General features: G+C 47.7%; 1 protein-coding gene across 2 annotated transcripts in view; it reads left to right on the top strand.

Annotated features, from left to right (window-relative positions):
* The window catches only part of KCNJ12 (potassium inwardly rectifying channel subfamily J member 12), a 59,188-nt gene extending 48,333 nt beyond the window's left edge, over positions 1-10,855 (top strand). The window contains exon 2 of one of the 2 annotated variants that reach the window (XM_083413645.1): positions 1,994-10,855. In XM_083413645.1, coding sequence (XP_083269771.1) covers positions 2,144-3,448 — 1,305 coding nt within the window. In that variant the 5' untranslated portion in view covers positions 1,994-2,143 and the 3' untranslated portion in view covers positions 3,449-10,855. The remainder of the gene's footprint in view (positions 1-1,993) is intronic. The other variant, XM_083413644.1, reaches the window with a different exon arrangement.
* The last annotated feature ends 6,967 nt before the right edge of the window (positions 10,856-17,822 follow it).

Here is a 17,822-nt window from a genome sequence, read left to right on the forward strand (position 1 = left end):
TAGCAGCTGGAGGGCAGCTCCTCCAGTGGGGAAGAGGCAGAGGCTCCGGGCATGGTGCTGCTTCAGCGAGGGCGGCGAGCTGATGCCGGGAGGTGCTGCGCCCAGTGTCTGCCTGTTCCCTGGCACCTGTGCCACGATGGCCATGGCAGGCGGAGGCTCTGGGCATGACGCTGCTTCAGCGTGGCATGGCAGAGGTGGGCGAGGGCAGCAAGCTGGTGCTAGGAGGCGCCGCGTCCACCCTCCGCCTCTTCCCTGGCGCCCTCCAGAACTTGGCGCCCTGGCACCCAGCGCCACTTGCCTCTATGGGCAAGATGCCCCTGAAGACTAGGGTTAACCAACATGGCAACCTCCAGATGACCCTGGAGGCTGCACTTCCCATCATCCCTGACCATCAGCCATGCTGGCTGGGGCTGATGGGAGCTGTAGTCTAACAATGTCTGGAGGATATCACATTGGCTACCCTCTTAAGCAGACAATACTCGGCTAGATGGACTCATGCTCAGACTCGATATCTGACACGTCCTTCTGTTCCCGAGATCCTTTGTTTGCTCTGTGAACTGATTTGGCCTTCCGGTTTCTGCACTGCTCAGCGAGTGGTATGAGGCCGGTCTCGCCAGCTGACATAGAGCCCCTCAACGTGACCACAAGAGTGTTTTCGTTACATCTCTCCCCCCTGGCCATGGCAGTGATTACAGCAATCGACTCTATTGACCAGTCTAGCTGTGAGATTCAAAGCAACAACACACCCAGATCAGGAAGCTCGGAGGCATGTCGTCAACATCGTGGCTCCAAGGTGCATTTTGCAAATGCGGTTGCTCGATGGGCCTCGCCTTGTCACGAAAAGGACCACTTATTCTGTTCTCTGCTCTGTTGTGCTCTTGCAAATTCCATGTATATCGCCCCTCCACTCTCCATTATGCTTCCTTGACACTCCCAGCTAGATGCAAAATGAGAACACAAATTTCATAATGAAAAAAAGCAAAGAAACCAATAACCCCACCTCCCACAAACACATTTAAAAGGCCACAGATTCTTCAACACTTCAGAAACAATCCTTATTTTTTTATTATTATTAAAGGGGATGAAATGCACCTTCAATGGAACAAATGCACACTCAGTGCTTCTAAAGTTTTTAAAAAGTGGTCAGTCTTCCTGAAATAGTAGTCACTTTACACAGTGTATACTACTTCTAATGTTTCACCATCCATTTCATCTATCTGAATGCTTTGAGAGTGTCTGATGCTGTAGCACTGTTGAAGCTAAGTACCAACAATTGTTATTTGAAGGAATCCCCATGAGGGCTAGTATCTTGATTCCGCAGCCCAGAGTGGCTGAGGAAACCCAGCCACATGGGCAGTGTATAAATAATAAAATTATTATTATTAATAATAATTATATCTTTTCTAATTGATGCAAGCTGAGATTCTGGGGATGCATAATTCTGCGCTCGGTTTCAAAATGTTGAGCTGTAAACAGTGCTAGTCCTACTCAGAGTAGGCCTCCTGAAGATAACAGGCGTGGCTACCTTAGGTCAATTCATGTCTAGGTAGACCAGGGGTCAGCAAACGTTTTCAGCAGGGGGCCGGTCCACTGTCCCCACTTGTGGGGAGCTGGACTATATTTTGAAAAAAAATATGAATGAATTCCTATGCCCTGCAAATAACCCAGGGATGAATTTTAAATAAAAGGACACATTCTATTCATGTAAAAACACGCTGATTCCTGGGGCATCCACAGGCAGGATTTAGAAGGCGATTGGGCCAGATCCGGCCCCCAGGCCTTAGTTTGCCTACCCATGATGTAGACCTTAGCTGGAGACAACCCTACCTGCTTTTCCTGCCCATGGACAAAACCAGAGAGAAACTTGAACCTTGTTAAGTTTGAAATATGATTTTATTTTATCTACCTTACCTTTTAAGCAAATTCCTGGAGCGGCTATCACAACTTCTCGTTTCTGAGAGATAACCCATGTGTCTTTGTTTTCTCATTGCAGAACCTCCACTTAGATCTATCTGTCTGCAGCACTTCAAAATCTAAGGGCTCCTTCCTCTCTTCCATAGGGTCAAGACTGGGAGGGAGCCGAGGGCAACACCCCCCAAAAGAGTCCAGAGACCCTTCTGCCCCACTGCTGCTCGACTCAGGGATGAGTGCAGGTAGAGTTAACCCTTACAGCATCGTATCTTCTGAGGAAGACGGGTTGACTTTAACCACCATGCCGGGAGTGAATGGCTTTGGCAACGGTAAGATCCACACAAGGAGGAAATGCCGGAACCGGTTTGTTAAGAAGAACGGACAATGCAATGTTGAGTTTACCAACATGGATGACAAACCTCAGAGGTACATTGCGGACATGTTCACTACGTGTGTGGACATCCGCTGGAGATATATGCTGCTGCTCTTCTCCCTTGCCTTTCTGGTGTCCTGGTTGTTGTTTGGTCTTATTTTTTGGCTCATAGCGCTTGTCCACGGAGATATTGAGAAGCCAGTCAAGGACGAAACCTTCACCCCTTGCCTCCTCCAAGTGAATGGCTTCGTGGCCGCTTTTCTGTTCTCCATTGAGACACAGACCACGATAGGCTACGGGTTCCGGTGCGTCACGGAGGAGTGCCCGCTTGCTGTTTTCATGGTGGTCCTCCAGTCCATCGTGGGGTGTATCATAGACTCTTTCATGATTGGCGCCATCATGGCAAAAATGGCTAGGCCCAAGAAGAGGGCCGAAACCTTACTCTTCAGCCATCACGCGGTCATAGCCATGAGGGACGGCAAGCTTTGCCTGATGTGGAGAGTGGGGAACCTGCGGAAAAGTCACATTGTTGAGGCTCATGTCAGAGCTCAGCTAATAAAGTCCAGGATCACCGAAGAGGGGGAATACATCCCACTTGACCAAATAGATATCGACGTTGGGTTCGACAAAGGCTTGGACCGTATTTTCTTAGTGTCTCCGCTTACCATCCTCCACGAGATCAACGAAGAGAGCCCTCTGTTTGGGATTAGCCGGCAGGACCTGGAAACGGACGACTTTGAAATCGTGGTTATCCTTGAGGGCATGGTGGAAGCTACCGCCATGACGACACAAGCCCGGAGCTCCTACCTGTCCAGCGAGATATTGTGGGGCCACCGCTTTGAGCCCGTCTTGTTTGAGGAGAAATGTCAGTACAAAGTTGACTACTCTCACTTCCACAAGACGTATGAGGTCCCGTCGACCCCATGCTGCAGTGCCAAGGACCTGATGGAAAACAAATTCCTCCTCCCCAGCACCAACTCTTTCTGCTACGAGAACGAGCTTGCCTTCATGAGCCGCGATGAGGAGGAAGAGGAGGAGGAGGAGGAGGATGACGACAGCAGAGGTTTGGACGACCCAGGCTCAGACAACCAGCCTGAATTTGAGACGCTGCAGGCCACCGTAGCTCTGGATCAAAGATCCTACAGAAGGGAGTCGGAAATATGACCCAGGGCCCCTGTAACTGCTTTCGATGGTGTCTCTCCCCCTGCCCCGGTCTCTTTCCCTCCTCAACGAAACCCAATTCAAATTATGCAGAACAATGCAAGTGCCATAGGAATGCCTGAGAGCTAGAATGGTTTTTAGGGTGTTGTTTTTGTTGTGCGTTTTTTTTAAAAAAAACCAAAAAAAAATCCCAAGGTTTAATCGCAATAACCACTGAATGGCATGGTCTGAGAAACCCTAGCCAGCCTCCAAGTGTTGTGAACATCCAGTGTTAACAAAGCTGTTAAGAGAACATATTGAAGGGCAGATTCAATATGGCGGCACCACAAGCTTAGAAACCCAACCATTGTGAGTTTGAGGCTCTGTGCGGGAGGAGTATCATTGCATCCAGAGTGATATGATCTAAGGCTCATCCCTCTTGTCCTACAACGCTATCCCAGGGACAACAGCTCTTTAGCAATCAGTTGGAGCAGACGGCAATTCAGGTTTTCTCACAATTGCTGTTTGCTGTGGTTTAAAGTTAAAGAGTGCACTTTCCCTGGGAAAGGTTTGGGGCAAGGGTGAAACTGCACAGACCCATGCCTGGGAAGCGTGGGTCAAGCAGAAAACTGCTTGGCCCCGTGCTTTCTAAGCACAGGACAAGTGGAAATGTGGGCACGCTCCTTGTCTCTATGTTCCCTGCTGGGCAAGCCCCTTGTCTCTATGTTCCCTGTTGAAAATGAGGGTATTTGTTTTGTTTTGTTTTAAAAAGCTAAGCACTATACAATTTCAAAAGGAGAAAATATCAGGTAGCAAAATCATGTTGTTTTTCAAAATATGAATGAACAGATTATATTATATTTAATATATGTAATATATACATGTACTGTCTGGAGATGTAATTCTGCTGCACTAGATCAGCACTTGAAGTCCTACAGCTCATAGTACACTTTTATTGTTGAGGGGAAAGCAAGGGAGGTTATTTTTAATCTTTTTGTTTGACTTCCCACATGCAAAACTATTTACCAAGAAACATTATTTTTCAAACAATAAAAGCGATTGCTTTTTAGAAGGGAATGAAGTCCAAAGTCGACAAAAGCAACAAAGCTCTTTTGTCTCTCTCTCTCTCTTAAAAACAAAACAAATTTTCATTTAGGAAAAGCTTTCAGTTTTCTTGCCTGGTGTCCTCAAAAGTGGAGGGAGAAAATCCACGCTCAAAAAATTGTAGAGAAGTACTAGACGTTACAGATTCGACATGGGAGCCTCAACCCTGTGGTTTATTTATCCTGTGTTGGTAATGCAGGGCAAGAGGAGATAGGTGCAGGGAGGAATCAAGAGGAGAAGCACTTAACCCTTCCTCCAGCCGCTCATCTCAAATGACCCAACCCTCTCCGTCCCGTCCCCCCTCCTCAGACAGGCCCTGAAACTGAAAGTAGGGCCAGGCGTAGGACAACCACTCTCAGAGGGTCCTTTGGAAAGATCACAGGGGCACAGGAAAGATTAGATACTGTCCCCTCACATACCAGTTTCCTCCTATGGAAGGCATTGGGAAACTGTGGCCCTCCAGAGATGTTGCCGGAATAATAATAATAATGTATTCTTTATACCTCGCCCATCAGGCTGGGCCTCCCCAGCCACTCTGGGCAGCTCCCAATAGAATATTAAAAACACAATAAAGCATCAACAGCACTCACAACATCCCTTGACCATTGGCCATACTGGCTGGGGCTGAGGGGGGCTGCAGTCCAACTCCCCCATTCACATTATCATAGGAAATGTGGATGTGCAGAGTTAAAACGTGGTGCCACACAGACTAAGGTCACATCCACAACATACATCTCAAGCACTCTTAGGCCACTTTGAACAATTCCGGCTTCCCCCCAAAGAAACCTGGGAACTGTAGTTTGTTATGGCTGCTGGGAATTGTAGCTCAGCAAGGGGCCTCCGGACAACTCTAAGCACCCTTAGCAACCCACTGCTCCCTGGATTCTTTGGGGGGAACCATGGCTGGGTTAAGGCGGCATAAGAGTGCTTGAATTGTGTGCAGATGTAGTTTATGTCTGTATTTATTTGGGGGTGTTATGCTGCCTTCCAGATCAAGGAGTTAAGAGTGGTGGACTCGTATTCTGGTGAACCTGGTTCGCGTCTCCGCTCCTCCACATGCAGCTGCTGGGTGACCTTTGGCTAGTCACACTTCTCTGAAGTCTCTCAGCCCCACTCACCTCACAGAGTGTTTGTTGCGGGGGAGGAAGGGAAAAGGAGAATGTTAGCCGCTTTGAGACTCCTTCGGGTAGTGATAAAGCGGGATATCAAATCTTCTCAAGCTCACAGAAAAAGAAATCTTCTTCTCAAGCTCACAGTGAGCATGAAGGGAAGGGGAAACAGTTTTTTAAAATATTAAGCCATTATGAAAAAAATACATTACATTTGGGGAAATTGCTTTGTAAAAGTGTCTATACATATATATTAGGGGAATATGTATTAGGAAAATATACGGTATATTATATATACTGATATATTAGGAGAAAGTCACCATAAAATGCTGGTGAACCTTCATGAGGACCTTTATTTATTTATTTATTTATTTTAAAAAGGAAAATAATGTGGAAATGTGGAGAACTGAACTTAAGAATGGAAAAAGGAGAAACCAAGAAGAACCAAAACTAATGACTTGCCCATCCTTTGTCCTTGACCATTGTCCATTTTCTTGAGGCTGATAGGAGCTGTAGTCCAACAAAATTTGGAATCCCATAGATTCCCTGCCTCTGCATAAAAGTGAAGGAAATGAACACTCATTTAGCAAATTCAGCAATTTTTTGTTTCTCCTTACATTTATCTTGGGACATGGGAGTGTGAGTGCATATGGTGCAATTTGGGTTTTCTGCTTTCAGGTACCACACAATGTCCTGCTGGACCCCCCCTGCAATGCCCTCCATTAGAACATCCTCTGCCACAGAAAGATGCTCTGATTTATTTGTTTTTTAACCACAGCAGAGGATGACGAAATGGAACCAGATTAATTCTCCTGACTCCCCCAACTTCCTGGGCTCCAAAGGGGCTGTGCCTTAAAAGAGAGAAAGAGATGCGATTGTTTTCTGTTCCCAAAGCATGCTTCTTGGGCCTTGCACCAAAAGCCATACTGCGTAAATCTCTTCCTTTCTTCTCCCCCTCTGCCGTATCTTCTTGCTACTTCCGAGTAACACTCTGTTCTTCTCGCCCAGTCGCGGTGGGTGTCCCTTGTCCAGCCATCTGGAGGAAGGCGTGTGACCGACCCACAGAGCGGATCATAAGCAATAAATGCAATTCGCACGGCACACATTCCAAGCGAATATCGATCTCCCAAATCCCCAACGTTATCTGTTATTGCAAAGCATGAGAGAGAGAGAGAGAGAGAGAGAGAGAGAGAGAGAGAGAGAGAGTCTCACCCTGGCTGAATTTGCCTGGGAGCAAAGGCTGGCAGGAGTTGAAGGACATAATATGTTCCCTGACAGCTTGCAGAGAGGAGGAGGAGGTTGGCAGAGTTGGGGGTAGGGCAGGGAAACCTGTCTAAAATTAGAATTTGGTCACTAAGGCCCTGGGTGAGTTTAGGCTGCCAACTGATCAGAGAGAACAAGCCAGCCTGGGCCTGCTCCTTGGACCCTGGGCTACAACAGCTCAATCTGCAGAGATCAGCAGGTGGAAAGGTTTTTCTCAGAGATGAGAGTAGCTTCATTGCCTGCGAAAGCCCGCACACCAAACAACATTTGGAAGCGCAGAAGGAGGAAGGACTGGTGAAAGTAAAAATAAAAATTGGCAAGCCTAAACGTTGCATGCACTGTATCATGTTGTTGCAATGGCTCCCGAAAGCCTTAGGCTCCTGCCCAAGAACCTCAGGGGACTGCAACTATGATTTAGCTAGGAGCGAGAGAGGTGGACCACATTCTGGCGTCGCACAGGGTGCCGCTGAAATTTGAGACCCCCAAGTCCGCCGTTGCCTGTGCTTGGCTGTTCCAGAAACATGTGGGTTCCTTCAGAGTGCTGGTATAATGCAACCCACTCCCTGGCAATCCCTAAAAACCATCAGTAAGCATTAGCGTTCCAGAGTCACTAATCCAGAATTTCCTTTCACTTGGTTCAACAGCTGGCACATTCATTGATGGGACTTGGGGTCATGTTGGGACCTTCCAGATGTTGCTGGACTCCAACTCCCATTATCCATAACCATCAGCCATGCTGGCTGCAGATGATGGGAGTTAGGGTCCAAGAAGAGACACACAGGTGCCCCATGCCTAGCTCAGCTTACACTTTTTAAGGTTTGTTCCTAACATAAAAATACGCATAATCACAACTCATTTAAGAGTGTGATGATATGCGTGCCTACGCAGAAGTAAATGCCAGTGAGTTCAATGGATCTTCTACGTAGGTATGTTGTCGGATTGTAGCCTTAGAAACCCTGTTCATATAATAAAATATTTCCTCACTCATTCCCCCTCCACATGTGTAGCAAACACACAAAGGTAAGAAGGACCACCTTCACCCATCACCACTGGCCTAATAATAATAATAATAATAATTTATTACTTATACCCCGCCCATCTGGATGGGTTTCCCCAGCCACTCTGGACAGCTTTCAACAAAGGATTAAAAATACCTTAAAACATCAGTCATTAAAAACTTCCCAAAACAGGGCTGCCTTCAGATGTCTTCTAAAAGTCAGATAGTTGTGTATTTCCTTGACATCTGATAGGAGGGTGCCACTACTGAGAAGGCCCTCTGCCTGGTTCCCTGTAACCTCACTTCTCACAGTGAGGGAACTGCCAGAAGGCCCTCAGAGCTGGACCTCAGTGTCCAGGCTGAACGACGGGGGTGGAGACGCTCCTTCAGGTATACTGGGCCGAGGCCATTTAGGGCTTTCAAGGCCAGCACCAACACTTTGACTTGTGCTCGGAAAGGTACTGTGAGCCAATGTAGGTCTTTCAAGACCGGTGTTATGTGGTCTCAGCGGCCGCTCCCAGTCACCATCCCTTGTGTTCAGAAGAGCATCTGAAAAGGCAGGTTGCATTCACACAGGCATAAGTTTTCCATGTGATTAGCAACCATGGGGAGCCCAGAGCACATCGACTCCCTGAACATTGGCAGATTCATGTTACGTGTGGAGGAGGAATGAGTGAAGACACCTCAAAAGTTTGAGTTCAAGGTGGCATGCCTAATCGAGGCTAGGGAAAGGCACCAACCACACAGAATGTGAACTGACTAATGTGTAGATATACATTCTCAGCATAACTATTCTTATACCTAACTTATACCAATTTTGCACCAGTTTGCTTGTCATAGCTATGGATGGTGTGGGGTGCAAAATTCGACTCTGTTCACGTCTAAAAGCAAATCAAGCTAATTTGCACTATCTGAAACAATACACAAATGGAAATGCAGCCATCCTGGGATACTCTGTCTTCTCTGTTTATGGTGGAAAGCGGTCTTCCGGAACTGAAACTAAATAAATAGATAAATAAATTTTCTAGGAGACTTACAATACAACATTCAAAAAGAACAATTGAACAGCAAAACGTATTAAAAGTTCAAACGAATTGGCAGAGAAATGGTGCGGTGTCTCCCCTGAGGCTTAAATTTATGCACCAGGGATACATACAATGTAAACTTTCACCAGTTTTGCACCAGTTTGATTGCAATAGCTGTTTTCTTTTTTGGGGGGGGGGGAGAAACTCAATTCAGTTTGCATTTAAAGGCAAACCAACCAAATTTTCACTTCCCAAAACAACAGACAAACCAAAACATGGTTGTCCCTTGAAATTTGCGCTTCTAGGAATTTTGCAATGCAGTTTTTCAGCTAAGTAATGTGTACATCCAACAAACAAACAAACAAACAAACAAACCTGGGAGTAAACTATACCTAAAAATGCATATATTGGTGAAAATAACACACAATTTTGGGGGGGGGACTGCATTGCAAAAATGTGTAAATTAAGCAAAAATGTGTACCCAAAAATGTTTGTATTAGAAAACATGCCCCACTCCCAACAAATCGCAAACTGGTGTGGAAATGTGAAGAGCTTAATTTAAGATTTGGAAGAAATGAGAAACCGAGAGAAACCAAAATCAGTAGATTGGCCCATCCCTAGTCAAAGCTCCCTGGTCTCCCACTTCCTGGAATCATCGTTTTGTGGGGAGATAATGCATTCTCCATTTAAAAAATCTTTGACGCGTTGGTCCTGAACTAGTCAGCGAGGATGGGCTACTGGAGGGGAAACTGATGGGATGCCCTGCTTAGGCTATTGGTCTCCAGCTCCCCTCTGCCCCAGCCAGCGTAGTCAATGGAGAGGGACGGTGGGAATTGTAGCCCCATAACACCAGGAGGGCACCACGTTGGCCATCCTTGAATTAATGATCAAAGGTGAGTCACAACAGCCTGACTGCCATGCAGTAAAAAAAAAATAATCATGATTGGGAAATGCATTTTTCAGCTGAAGCAGGTGTGAAAAACCTTTGGTTGTCTATATGCTGCTGAACTACAACTCCCATCAGCCCGAGCAAGCATGGCCAGTGGCCAGGGATGATGGGAGTAATAGTTCAGGGCCAACGGTTCCCCACATCTAGGCTACAGGCTGGCCCTGAGTCTGAAAGGGTTAAGATTACAGCCATGTCTGCACACATAGGACTACAGTTCCCAGAATTCCTTGAGGGCACGACCATTAAAGCCATTTAAGGCGCCTATGTATGTTCACTAGTGACAACCGCACTAACTAGCTGAAGAACTGGAACTTACTTTGAAATCAATAGAAATGGCTGTATTCCCAATTAGTGCAGGCCTTAGTGCTGTTAAGTGTTCATGCAGTAGGAAGTGGTGAGTCCATGGTGGAATCTAGACACATATAAAAAACATTTATGAAAAATGCTTTTTTTGAAAAACGTTTTTAAAAATATATTGAATTTACCATAGCTCACCATCGCCATCTAGTGTCCCATTTGTATAATGCACTTTACAACGCACTTAAAACGTTTTATTCGCAGCTGTGTAGCTGAGTCCCATGTCTAACCAGCCTCCGTTTGTATATGCTAGAAAGGGCAATAGCTCAGTGACAGAGAATCTGTTCCCTGACATGTCCAGGTAGGTCTGGGAGAGACCTGAAATCCCAGAAAGGTGCTATCAGTCGGTCTAGACAATACTGAGCTATATGGACCAATGGCCTGGCTCAGTATAAGGCGCCATTTTGTGTCTCCTCTGATTCCTTTCGAAATTGAGATTTGTTTCACTGCCCTCCCCTTGACCCAGCAGACCACTCTGAAACACTGCTTGTTGAACAAAAAAATAGGCAGGTGAGGACAGGGTGAAAAGGAGATAGAATCAAAACCTATTTATTGAGTGTATTATTTATTTTTTAAAAAAAACAGCTTGTATGATTGGTTGTGTTTTTGGTTGTTGTTGTGTTTTTTTTTTAAAAAAAGAAAATAAGAAAGGGTGAAATGTTAGCTGCTGCTTGGGTGGGTGCCAGGCGGAAGGGAAGGGGTTGTTCCTCTGGGAATTAATTTCTAAATGTATATCACAGTAAATATTTGTAAAGAAGAAGAAAAGAATCTTTAAGTAAATTATTGCTTTTTAAACTATATGTTATATAATTGTACAGTCCGGTCTCAGAGACTAGAATAATATATACATATGTATTTTTTAAAAAACGACACTGCTGCATAGATCAACCTGAAATGATTTGTAGTTAAAGCCATGCAGAGCTAGCAAATAGCAAGATTATTTTTCCGTTCTCTCTCAGTCCTGCTCCATATTCTCCTCCCTTGGTAAATACCTAGCTCTGGAGAATAATGTTATATAAAATGTATAGCTCTAGAAACTGAATGTGCTGTTATATAATGTACAATAATAACAATAATAATATATATTTTTTGCCTACTTCCGAGTGTGACAGTGGATCATTTTCTGGATGCCGCCAGGATGCAAGCTAAGAATTAACCCAACAGTTTCTGTTTAAGAAGTTGAGAAAAAGCCTTTGAGTAAGTTACAGTTGCCACCTTTCCGCTGCCCACTCTGCTCCTGTGCCTTTATGAGCATAACATTTTAAATCAGGGGTCAGCAAACTTTTTTCAGCAGGGAGACAGTCCACTGTCCCTCAGACCTGGGGGGGGGGGGGCAGGCTATATTTTGAAGGGGGGGAAAGAACGAATTCCTGTGCCCCACAAATAACCCAGAGATGCATTTTAAATAAAAGCACACATTCTACTCAAGTAAAAACACGCTGATTCCCAGACTGATTCCCTCGGGCCTTAGTTTGCCTGCCCATGTTTTAAATTCTCCACACCAGGAAATGTTTACCTGTTCAATTTCTGCATTACTGAAGTGTTGTTGAAGGCAGGAGAAGAGCAAGACCAGGAGTGGAGACTGGCACTGCCAGGGAGCTGCCAAACTTCACAATCAGGGAAAAATTCGGTGTGGTTCAGCTTTCACCTAATTTGCACTTTCTGAAAGAATATGGGAATTGAAGCACAGCTATCCTTGAAACCCACACTTCTCTAACAAATTTATCCAATGCTGATCCTACTCAGAGTCTTTTTTGGCGATCCCTCGTAACCATGAACATGGTTTTAACAATGAGTCCGTAAGTGACCTGTGGAGGCCAATTCTGGATCCACATGTCCTTCTAGAGCCAGTGTGGTGTAGTGGTTAAGAGCGGTGGACTCGTAATCTGGTGAACCGGGTTCGATTCCCCGCTCTTCCACATGCAGCTGCTGGGTGACCTTGGGCCAGTCATACTTCTCAGAAGTCTCCCAGCCTTACTCACTTCACAGAGTGTTTGTTGTGGGGGTGGAAGGGAGAGGAGATTGTTAGCCGCTTTGAGGCTCCTTAGGGTAGTGATAAAGCGGGATATCAAATCGACTCTTCTTCTTCTACAGTGGGGACATTGGTTTCCAGGTGGGAGTTGATCATGGTGTGGTCTACTTGGAGTAGACCTGCTGAAGTTAATGGTCTGCTTACTCTCCAGGTGGTGCAACGGGTCAGTGCATCTGGCTGTTAACCAGAAGGCTGGTGGTTTGAGTTCACCCAGGGAAAGTTTGGGTCAGGATTCCTGCATTGAGAGGGTTGACTCATTGACCCACGGGGTCCCTTCCAACTCTACAGTTCTATGATTCTATCAACAACTTAGGTTGATTAATACTTCTCCTTTTGAGTGGACCCTCGCTGGATAGAATCTGATAGGCACAAAAAATGCACGTCCTTGGAGAACATATGCATAAGAACCATAGAATCATAGAATCATAGAACTGTAGAGTTGGAAGGGACCCTGAGGATCATCTAGTCCAACCCCCTGCAATGCAGGAATATGCAGTTGTCCCATACGGGGATCAAACCTGCAACCTTGCCATTATCAGCACCAAGCTCTAACCAACTGAGCTACCATAGCTGTCAACATTTTCCTTTTTTTAAGGGAAATTCCCTTATTCTCAATAGGATTTGTGATGGGATGAAGAGCTGCTTGTGCGTAAACTGCAAGTCCCTCAGAGTTTGAACAAGTTCTCAAACCTCTGCCTGTGACGGAGCCCCTCCAGCATGGCTGCGTCAATCACTAGCAGAATCCGAAAGTGGTTGCTTTCGGAAACGTTTCCAACATAAAAGCTCCTTAACGGAAACACGTCTTCTGGACTCTCTGCGTGACAGTTTCCGGCGAGGAACGGGTGTCCCTATAGGAGGTCCTGAGACCTCCCCACTGTTTTCGCTGGAAGCGTCTCTGAGCCATTCCTCCGACTCTCCTTCCCTTGACGTTCCTGTTCGCCCCCTACTGGTTCCCTCTTCAGCTGTTACGTCTCTCTCTACCTCAGAGAGCCTTTGCACCTCCTGTCCTGCCGATGGCAGTTCCCTGACATCCACCTCCCCTCCAGGGTCCCCTTCACCCCCTCCCGTCTCCTCCCCTACGGGTTGGGAGGAGGTAAAACCCCGGAAAGAACCTTCCTCATCGTCCGAAGTTTCGAACACCTTTCTCCACTTGTTGTTGTTCCTAGTCTCTCGGTACTCCTCGTCATCTGAGTCCGTTCCTTCTTCCAACTCCGACTCCGCGAATCCTTCCAGTTCCTCTTCCTCGTCTGTGGTGCCGAAATACTCCCTCCTAAACCTTGCTACCGGCTGTGGTTTCCTCGGGAATCTTTGGTGGAACGTTTCTGTTAAAACCTCGTCATTGACCTCCTCTGCAGTCACCCAGGTGTTTTCTGACTCCGGTTCCCCTTCCTACGCCACCAAATACTCCACCTGATTGCCCTTCCACCTGGAATCGAGGATTTCCGCTACATGGTTACTGCTTTCCCTCTCTTCCAAGACTGGTCCCCTGGTGTACTCCCCTTCACCTCCCCCCTTGTACGGTGACAGTAACGACCTGTGGAACACTGGGTGCAATTTCATGTGGCTGGGTAACCGGAGTTTGAAAGCCACTGGGTTGACCTGCTGAATGACCTCAAAGGGTCCCAATCTCTTGGGTCTTAATTTTTTACAACCCCCTTTGAACGGCAACCCTTGGGTGGACAGCCACACCTGATCCCCCACCCTTATTGTTTCACCTTCCCTTCTGTTCTTGTCTGCCTGCTTCTTATATTGTGCCTTGGCCCTTTCTAAGTTGAGCTGAAGCTGACGATGGATCGCTTCCATCTCTTCTACAAAATGTTCGGCCGCTGGGACGCTCCATCTCTCGCCTCCCTCCCCTGGGAATGCCCTGGGGTGACACCCGTAATTGGCCAAAAAGGGGCTCATCCCTGTGGACACATTCTCTGCATTGTTGTAGGCAAATTCTGCCAGCGCCAGCTTTTCGACCCAATCATTCTCTCTGTCATTGACATAACACCTCAGATATTGTTGGAGGATGCCATTTGCTCTTTCCGCCTGCCCATTGGTTTCAGGGTGCCGGGCAGTCGAAAAATTGACTTCCACGTGCAGCAAGCTCATGAGCTTCCTCCAGAACCTGGAAGTAAATTGTTTGCCGCGGTCTGAGATCACCCTCAAGGGGGCGCCGTGCAGCCCGAAGATGTGTTCTACAAACAACTTCGCTGTTTCTTCCGCTGTGACTGCATGTGAACATGCTACAAAGTGGCACATCTTAGTTAACAGGTCCACTACTACCATAATGGCCGTTTTCCCCTTGGATTTGGGCAGATCCGTCATAAAATCTATTGATACCGCCTCCCAAGGCCGTTCTGGCGTGGGTAATGGTTCTAATAACCCTGCCGGCGCCCTTCTTTCCCCCTTGGCCCTCTGACATTGGTCACACCCTCTTACATACTCCTTTACATCTTCCCTCACCTTGGGCCACCAAAATTCCCTGGTGACCATCCACATGGTCTTGTGTTGTCCAAAATGTCCCGCCGTGGGACTATCATGCAACTGTTTGAGTACCCTCCCTCTCAATTCACCTTCTGGTATATACAGTGCCCCTTTGTAATACAATGCCCCGTTTCTTTCCTCAAAACCCTCCGGGCTCTCACCCTCTCCCCTGAGACCTCTGAGCTTATTTTGGGCATATTCGTCATTTTCCGTTTCCTCTACCAGTTCTCGTCTCCCCACCAGCGCCGCCCCACACACCCAGCGGTCCTCAGGAATGACATGTCTTTCTTCGATTGCCCCCTCCCCCTCCAAATACTCTGGTTTGCGTGAGAGAGCGTCCGCCCTGACGTTCTCTGGGCCTGGTACATAACAAATCTCGAAGTGGAATTTGGAAAATTCCTGTGCCCATCTCACTTGTCGTTGGTTGAGTACTCGAGCTGTTCTCCAATACTCCAAATTCTTGTGGTCGGTGCACACTTGCACCTTGTGTTGTGCCCCAATCAATAAATGTCTCCACCTCCGGAACGCTTCGTGAATGGCGAGTAGTTCCCTGTCATACACCGTGTAGTTCCGCTCGGACTTATTCAGCTTCCTCGAGAAGAAGGCACACGGTCTCCACTCCGACGTATTTCTTCCCGGCTGAAGAAGCACAGCCCCCACCGCTCTGTCTGACGCGTCTGTCTCCACTCTCATGGGCTTCTGTAGGTCCACATGCAGAAGTTGTTCTTCCGAGGTGAAAGCCCTTTTCAGTTCTTCAAAAGCTCGCTCCGCCTCCGCCGTCCAAACAAATTTCTTCTTGCTACTGAGGCAGTCGGTGATGGGCGCCGTCAAGTGTGCAAAGTTCTTGATGAACTTCCGATAAAAGTTCCCAAACCCCAGGAATCTTTGCACATCCTTCTTGGTCTTCGGTGTCTTCCATTCCAGCACCGCCTGGACCTTGCCTGGATCCATGGCCAATCCTTTGTCTGACAAGCGGTACCCCAGGAATTCCACCTCCTTGGCATGAAACTGGCACTTCTCCAGTTTCACCCACAGCTGATTGGCTTGCAGCCGGCCCAACACTTCTCTCACGTCCCTCACATGCTGCTCTTCATCTTCCGAATACACCAACACGTCATCTAAAAAGGCCACACAATTCTTGTAGAGCAAAGGTCCCAAGACGTGGTTGATAAAACTTTGAAAACATGCGGAGCCGGCTTGGAGACCGAAGGGCATTACGAGGTATTCAAATGCTCCCAAAGGGGTGAACATGGTGGTCTTCCATTCATCCCCCTTCCTTATGCGTATCAGATTGTACGCCCCCCGCAGGTCCAGTTTTGTAAAAATCTTCCCCTTCCTCACCCTGGTCAGAATGTCATCAATTCGGGGCATAGGAAAAGCCAGGGGTTCCGACACGGCATTTAGGGCCCTGAAGTCCACTACAAGTCTCGGCTTATCTGTGTTTTTTTTTGTCCACAAAAAACACTGGGCTGCCCCCCACCGCTCGGGATTCTCTGATGAAACCTCGCTTCAGGTTTTTGTCAATGAACTCCCTCAGCTCCTGCATCTCCCTGTCTGACATGGCGTACAGCTTGCCCACTGGGAGTTGAGCCCCAGGGAGTAGGTTGATTTGACAGTCAAAGGGTCTATGCGGCGGCAGTTTGTCCGCTTCCCTCTCGCTAAATACGTTGCTCAGATCTGCATATTGCGGAGGCACCTCCCCTTTATTCATTACCTCCATCCCAGCTAGGGTGAGCCTGGCTCCCCCTGGATCCTTCCCCTGCTTGCAGTGTTCTAGGCAATGCACTGACCCAAAGGAGACCACCCTCTGATGCCAGCCCACTAGAGGATCGTGTAGTGCCAGCCAGCTCATCCCCAAAATGATGGGAGCTCCTCCCAAGGTGGCCACATTAAACGCTATCCTCTCGGTGTGCCTTGCCACCCTCATTATCATGGGGACTGTCTGTTGGTTCACTTCTCCTCCCAACAGCTCTCTGCCGTCAATCGTGGTCACCTGCAGGGGTTTACTTAAGGGGAGGGTTTGTATCTGGTGCTCAGCTGCGAACTCCTTACTCATGAAATTACAGGAGCTGCCTGAATCCAGAAGGGCCTTGATCTGTAGGGGGTGTCCGTTTGGCAGCTCTAGCAACACCTCTATCACTAGAGCAGGTCTGGGAGGTTCTGGTGAGGGCACTTTCACTGCTTTTGGGCCTGGCTGCTGTGCCCCGACGGTGGCAGCCAGGCGTTGGCTTTTACTTGCTCCTTGCTTTCCTCCTCCTCTCCCCCAACAGCTCCTGCCATGCCTTGCCATTCCTTTCTTCGTGGACAGACTCTGGCAAAGTGTCCTGGCTGTTGGCAGAGATAACATTTCTTGGCGCTCTTTCCCTCCTTCTTCCTCCCTTCACCGAGGTTTGAAACTGCGCGCGCCCGCGCTGTTCCAACTTCCATCGGCTCTGCCGGCGGGAAAGGCTGCTCTGGAATGTCTGGAATGCGGAGCTCCCTCCAACGTTCTCCTTTCCCCTCCCTCTTCTCCAAAGCCCTCACTTCCTGGCGCGCTCCTATGGCCAGCGCGGATTTAGTCAGCTGGTCCATAGACTCCGCTCTGGGGGCCCGGGAAAGTTCATCTTTTAAGGACGAAGAGAGCCCTTCTTCGAAAAGCATCTGAATGGGCTCCGCAGACAGGTCCCACCCCAATCTATGAATCAACATAGTGAACTCAGTCCAGTACTCACGGACAGTCCGGTTCCCCTGTTTGCAAGCCATTAACTGCCTTCGCACCCCTCCCTGCTCAATGTCGCTGGAAAACATCAGGTCCATGGCACGAAAAAACTTCATCGTGTCCTTTAGGATCTCATTATTTGCTGCCATCAAGGGTCTAACCCAGTCCTTCGCCCCTGATTCGAGATGGCTAATTACAAAAGCCACTCGCGATTCCTCATCAGGGAAGTCATCAAATTGCAGATTGAGAGCGTATTGCATCTCTGTCCTAAAAGCATGATAGTTTCTGGGGTCCCCCCCAAATTTCTGCACCAATCCTGGCATCTTTCTGGTGAGCGGGGTGGCTTTCTCCTTCCCCCTTTCTGCATCCTGAGCCCTCCTCTCCTCCAGCCT

This window comes from Podarcis tiliguerta, assembly GCF_965153285.1.
Source record: "Podarcis tiliguerta genome assembly, chromosome: 14".
Lineage (NCBI taxonomy): Eukaryota > Metazoa > Chordata > Lepidosauria > Squamata > Lacertidae > Podarcis > Podarcis tiliguerta.